This window comes from Nymphaea colorata, chromosome 8 (assembly GCF_008831285.2).
Source record: "Nymphaea colorata isolate Beijing-Zhang1983 chromosome 8, ASM883128v2, whole genome shotgun sequence".
Lineage (NCBI taxonomy): Eukaryota > Viridiplantae > Streptophyta > Magnoliopsida > Nymphaeales > Nymphaeaceae > Nymphaea > Nymphaea colorata.
Window position 1 is genome coordinate 20194581 of NC_045145.1, and position 6605 is coordinate 20201185.

The window sequence follows — 6605 nt, forward strand, 5'->3', positions numbered from 1 at the left end:
TTCTTTTTATAATTCCATGAATCATATGTACTAGTACTTGCTCCGAAAGTAGGAATTTGAGATGTCCCTTGTGGAAGTTTTCAAGCTGATTAACAGTTTACAGTCAACTTAGTTTGAAGAATTAACTGTCTTTCCTTTTCGGTTGCTGCAAGCATGGAATTGGTTTTGCTTCCTCTGGTTTGCTTTCAGATTTGTGATCCACTAGCATTTAGTGAAAATCTGTTTACAGAACAAGTCAGTGAAGCTGCCAATTGGGTGAATTGGCTAAGCCAGTAAATCAGTAAAAGAAAAAAAGGAAGTAGTTCAAAATCATTGAAATATTAAAAAGTAGTTCAAAATGCCACCTAACTGAATCAGTTTGCACTAATTTGGTTTGAATGAGCTGATTCAGGTCAATCCTGTTAATGTTGCTTTATAACATACCAAAACTGAGGTTGATTTCTATTATCTATATGCTCGAAAATAGTGGCTTAACATGGACTATCTTCAGCCGCTAGCCAGAAATTTATTATGTTGGACTTCTTATGGATGTAGTTCTTTTGAATATTCTTCACGATTCCATGTTCTCATCACTCAAGAGAAAGATGACAGCAAACATGCATTTCAACATTTGGCTTTTAATTTTGGGTCTACTTAACAATCTTTCTTAAGCTACTCATTTTTAGTCATAGCATCTGATATTTTGTAGGTTAAAGGTTTTGAATTTGATTTTTTTTTACTATTCCACTTTCTTAGTTCTTGTACCATGACAAGCCAACTAATTTGGGGAATTTGGTAAGATGGGTAAAAAAAAATTAAGACAATATTTTGATGTACAAGAATTTCTTTTTCTTTCCACTATAGGTTGCTTCTTGATATAAAAATAGAACGCTTTCTTCGACTTAGAAAAGTGTAACTTCTAGCTGCAAACAACTTTTTGACGATGAGGGTGAACCTCAACCACCAAACCTCAAACCAAGATAGCCACATGGAAATGCTCAAGGCAACAAAATTTGCGAGAGAGAGAGAGAGAGAGATTTCTGAGGATAACCACATGGTAAAAGTTAAAAATGTCCCTTGTTCTTAACAACTTAAGACATTATCTTAACTTTCCTTGACCATGAATGTTTCCGTAAGAAGAAGACGGGAAGGTTGTGGTTTGAGCTTTGAAATGTCCAACTCAAGCCTAGCTTGAACCTGAGTCGTGCTCCACTTCACTAACTCATGATTGGCTTGACCGGGCTTAATTTAACTTGAGCTTGAGCTTAGGCTTACCTAAGTACCATGACTGAAAAATGTTTTTTCTTAACTTGTAAAAGAATTCTAGCAGTGATGCCATTGAAGTCTGAAACATGAAGACTGATTCGAAAGCAAACAAAACGAGGTCAACAAATTTTTAACAAAGTAGTCTTAAAGATTTCTTAAACGTGTTTTTAGACAGGCGTAATGAAGCTGAAGCGAGCCATCCTCGTGACCGGACTCCAGCTTCAATTGTTTAACTAAATGAGTTTACTTGAGCAAGCTCAAGTGGAGGCGCGGTTGACGTTGGTGGGAAAGTCATTTGGGAAATCGACTTACCTCAATTCAGTTTGACATTCCAATATGAACCACAATCCAGTGGAATTTCAATGTGGAAGACTCCAATCCAAACCATTGAAAACCGGGAGGCCGAGCTAAACGAAAAATTAGGGCTTTCAAATGCTCGTTTCTCTGTGCGAAGGTGGGTGAGGCACCGATCCCCTTCTCCCTTTCTCCATTCACTCCGGCCATGGTGCCGCCCGATGCTAACTATCGCTGTTACCGATGCTAACTATCGCTGTTACCCTTCGAGTACTACTGGCGGATTCTCAATACCATGTTAAGAACAAAACACAATAAACTCTCATCTCGCACTCTCAAGAGAGGGTTAGAAGCAACAAGGAAGAAGACAACGATTTACGTGGTTCGGAGCAATAATCTCCTACATCCACGATCGCACAGATCTCTTGTATTCTCTCTTTTAGATGAACACACAGTACAGACACTCACCAGCGACCGGCACGCCCTGCCTTCTTTTACTCTCTTTCCCATCGACGGCCCTACGTTTCTCCCTTACTCTGGCTGTCAGACGGAGCAAGGGAGGGCTTGACACCCATCCCTGCCACTGATCAGTCTGCGTGGAGGGTCTGCGGCCCTCCCTTTACTGCACTTCCACATAAACAGGAAAATGCACATGCTTCACGGATTGGACTCTGGACGCATGTATATATCAAAGCAATGTATGCATGGCACTGTAAGTGATATTTAACCAACACCCATGTAATTTGATTGAACACATTTACTAAGTCATTCCAAACTGATGATAAATTCGATCTTGGACATGACCTGAGCTGCTAGGTCTGTGTAGCGAACATCCTGACAAATTTCAGAAGATTTATTACCAGATTTCACTGCCCCATATATCCTCTTATGAGAAGATGGAGGACCCGGGTCTTCAATCTTCAACGAGTAGCCTCATTCAAACTTAGCAGGCGCACACATTTCATCCTCTAGAAAATGGTTCGAACCCTTGGCAAGAAAACTTTATGTTAGAGACGGTGACACCTTCAAGGAGTGTCTTCACTTCGTCCTTCTCCGCTGCATAACCAGGAAGATCCAAACGGACAGGGCTTTTAACCTCGTGAAGCTGCTGATGAACAGAGTTTTCGCTCCGCTGCTCTTTGCCACGGTGATACGAACGGGTTTGCAGGTGATAAATGGGTTCTCTTGGACCCGCTGCTCTTTGCCTAATAGTTTAACTTTGGAACTTTTATGGACACCTATACATAAATAAGTAAAACTTACAAGGTATTAATACGTAAATATAACTTTTATATGGGCTGTTAGGCAAATGTTACACGCCAGCCCAAAAGTGGCTCCGCCACTCATAAGAGCTATGTCTATTTCTCAAGAGCATGTGCATTTAAATTTTCTTGTGCCATTATGGTTAAAAGACTAAAAGGGCATCGCTTTTTAAATAATTTTTAAAATATCCCCTCTTCTTTTTTTTTTTTTTTCTTTTTTGGAGGATATGTGTTGCATGCACTGAACCGAGCGGGCACGCAGCTCATTCTCAATTTGGCAGCCTCACGAGATTGCAGTACAACCCTTGCTCACAAGATGACATGTACATTGTTCGATTCATACGAATCTACTTCCACTAGATATATTTTCTCCCTCTAACCCTTATCTTCATGGGTTGAGAGGTTACTTTATATAAATGATCAATACATTTGAGAGATTTACATTCTACATTTTTGGCCTTGATCAAAGGATTTGGTTGAGCCTCATGATTTTACCAGATTTATCAACTCTGTAGATTCGGTTTGCAAGAAGATGTATCCTGAGGTTCCTTTATAAATGATCAATACATTTGAGGGATTTACATTCTATATTTTTGGCCTTGATCAAAGGATTTGGTTGAGCCTCATGATTTTACCAGATTTATCAACTCTGTAGATTAGGTTTGCAAGAAGATGTATCTTGAGGTTCCTTTATAAATGATCAATACATTTGAGGGATTTACATTCTATATTTTTGGCCTTGATCAAAGGATTTGGTTGAGCCTCATGATTTTACCAGATTTACCAACTCTGTAGATTCGGTTTGCAAGAAGATGTATCTTGAGGTTCCTTTGTAAATGATCAATACATTTGAGGGATTTACATTCTATATTTTTGGCCTTGATCAAAGGATTTGGTTGAGCCTCATGATTTACCAGATTTACCAACTCTGTAGATTCGGTTTGCAAGAAGATGTATTTTCATGCCTTTCCATGTCTTGGCATCAGCATAATTCGGAACTGTCCTGTTTTCTTTCTTCATCTCTTTCTTTCTCAACTTATAAAATTGGTCGAGTTCAGCATCGAGGAAGCAATCTCCTCCTTCGAGGGCAAAGTCCTCTAGACCATGGCAGATTGGAGCTTGATAGCGCTGGAACAAGGAATTGGTCTGCCATTTTGGCTCTGTCCGGTGGTTGCAAATAGCTGGAGGGTCGAGACTTCCTTCCCATGGTGAATCCATCTGGCGCAGCAACTCGCGCGTTCCATGGAGACTCTGTGAGCTTGCGGCCTGTAGACAACTGCCTGAGATAGAGGGGCTGCTGGAACCTTCCTTGTAGCTGCCTTGGCTGACAACCTTTTGTTCAAGTGAGAGTTCCAGTAATTCTTCACGTCGTTGGCTGTCCTCCCAAGCATTCTTCCCGCAATCAGCAGCCAACTGAAACGAGTTCTACAATTCGTTAGCCACATCAAAATCATATATATATATAAATAATGAATGAAAATTAATCTGTAAATTACATTCTGAGGTAAATGGAAACGAAACAGAAGATAATAGGGTGCTGTACCTTCCAATCTCGGTCCAAGTTGAGGCCATCACTTGTTCAACACAGAGATGAACAATTAGATGAACCCCATATAATGCACCCACTTCGACGTGGTGAGGAGAGGCCACAAGCTCCCCTCCCCATCTCTGCTGTGTCCACACGCACCAGCCTGTGTCCGTCCAGCTCCTCACCTTGCCCATACCGGGACGGGCCATGGCCAGTCCCCTACTTCTTGCTCAAATGGGTATTTCACGCCTGTATCAGATAACATGGTATGGCCCTTCATCGATCATCGGTTGTGGCCCTGGCGGCATCTCTGTCCATGTTATTACAATAAATGCATCGGTTTAATTAATTAACTTCATGGTACCCTAAGAACTTAAAGCAGATGAGGGCAGTATTTTCGAGAACTGATTGGACTCCAATAAACTCGATCGCCTTTGAAGCTGAAACTAGCATCAAATATGGAAACAACGCGTGAACCGATCGACTGAGTTGCTGTTCCTGTTTTTCCTTTGTTAATCTTGCGTGTTGGTTCATAATTGTTTCCTGTGGAAACCAGATCAGACAGGAGTTTGCCAGTTAAGGTGTGGCAAACAAAATATGACTCGTCAGGTTGGCGGGGACAAGAAATTTGGGTGAACAGAAGATTAACAATCCACCACCTAAAAGTGGCCCCAAGGCATTTCATTTAACTCACCTTAACTAGTTATATGCATAGGCCGTGTTGTGCACAAGTTTATGTGCATGACATTTACCCTTGAAAGTGGGCGATATGATCCCTACAAGTGGGCAAAAGAATGCATATCAGGACTGTGCATGGTATACCTGGCACAGATAACCACCTCCTACTATTTGACACGGACATTCCAAATATAAGCAAAGAAATTGAAAGGGCGGCCAATGGGATATTGGCACTGAAGCGGTAATGAAACGAGTAGGGAACCAGTTGGGAAGAGCGAGAAGAAGCAAATTAAGTTTCATATATAGGGAAAATGCATGATTCTGACCTAAAGGAGAGTGCAGCATGGCACTCTCCTTTGCGTAAGGAAGCATCGCCTTGGTCTGCCATCAGCTCATACTTTCTCTCTCTCTCTTTCCCTCTCGCGTATAAAGGAAGAACCTTTTGCTTGGACTCTGTTACCAAGTGTGCAACCGTTTAAGCGTTGAAGAAGAGGCGGAGCAGGTAACTTACGACGCGAGAACCATTGCCAACTGACGGTGTAGTGTATCTGTGGCTTGCTTCCCGCAGGGTTGCTTCCGGCCGGACGGTGTTATGCAGCTGCGGTGCCACCAGAGGGAGGGTGGTGGCCTTATTTATAACATCGACCTTTCTGCATAAGCAGCAGCAAGCAGCTTGCACCAAGAGTTAGAGTCCGCTACTGCCAGTTTCATGCTTCTTACGTACATTGGTAAGCGGTAAGTGAGAAACACGCGGCAGCTTACCGGTCAGCAGTCCCCTGCTGTCAGCCACGGTCCACTAGCTACCTCTCACCTGACTTCTTCGCTAGCCTTTGCCTTTTCTCATCGCTTACTGACACACCAACCATTCTTTGGAGCGCTAGCTTGTGGCATGTACGTCAAACTAATAAGACCGGTACCTAACATCTTGTGAAATTTTGTCAAAGGCATTCTTTTTTCCCATGTTTTTTTGTTGGCAAAATTTCCACGAAAAGGAAGAATTCCATAAGAAAGGATATTAACATATAGACAAGATCAGCTCAGTTTATGATCCCTTTAGCTATGAAGTTGGAATATTGAAGTTTTAATTTAGTTGAAAGGGGTGCAAGATCGTTTAATGGCTAAGTGTTTGCATGGCATAAACATATATATTTCAAATAAAGAAAGAAAGGACAAAAAAGAGATGCAATTATTGGCTTTGTAAAATATGAAACCCATTATAAAATTAATGTATCTATGAGCTTGGTTTTTGAAGATCTGACTCCTAACTCATATCCTCTTTTTCTATCGAAAAACTGAGTAAATTAATGCATAGTAGTATGTTATCAGACGATCGATTTGGCTGCTCATCAAAGTCCCAGACAAATGAACAACGATGTTTTTTTCTAAAAGACCGAGCGTTTACGCAAGATGGACGCCGAGAATTTATGTCAGTATTACCACTATCTCATATTAAAGTTTTTAAACACTTACATCACGGTTTAATGTTGTAAAACGCAGCGCAGTTTTCATTGTTCCGTTACTGTAAAGGGGATACATATTCCATGGACTGGAAAAAAGGCAAAACATGCAGATTTCATGATTGAAAAATGGAAAAAAAA

At 41.2% G+C, this 6605-nt stretch overlaps 1 protein-coding gene across 7 annotated transcripts; it reads right to left on the minus strand.

Moving 5' to 3' along the window:
- Positions 1 to 3597: 3597 nt before the first annotated feature.
- Positions 3598 to 5665, minus strand: LOC116258451 (transcription factor MYB63-like). Of its 7 annotated transcripts, none has more exons than XR_004173720.2 (4): positions 5334 to 5626; positions 5024 to 5105; positions 4345 to 4872; positions 3598 to 4214 (listed from the first exon to the last, which is right to left on the minus strand). XR_004173720.2 is itself a non-coding variant. In XM_050078965.1 (4 exons), exons 3-4 carry the CDS (start codon positions 4536 to 4538, stop codon positions 3899 to 3901), a joined length of 510 nt encoding a protein of 169 aa, XP_049934922.1. In that variant the 5' UTR covers positions 4539 to 4872; positions 5024 to 5105; positions 5519 to 5612; the 3' UTR covers positions 3598 to 3898. The 7 variants fall into 7 exon arrangements, 6 of the variants coding, with proteins under 6 accessions (XP_049934922.1, XP_031491475.1, XP_031491473.1 ...); XM_050078965.1 differs by having other exon boundaries at positions 5519 to 5612; XM_031635615.2 differs by lacking the exon at positions 5024 to 5105 and having other exon boundaries at positions 4345 to 4639; positions 5519 to 5665.
- Between the last annotated feature and the right edge of the window lie 940 nt (positions 5666 to 6605).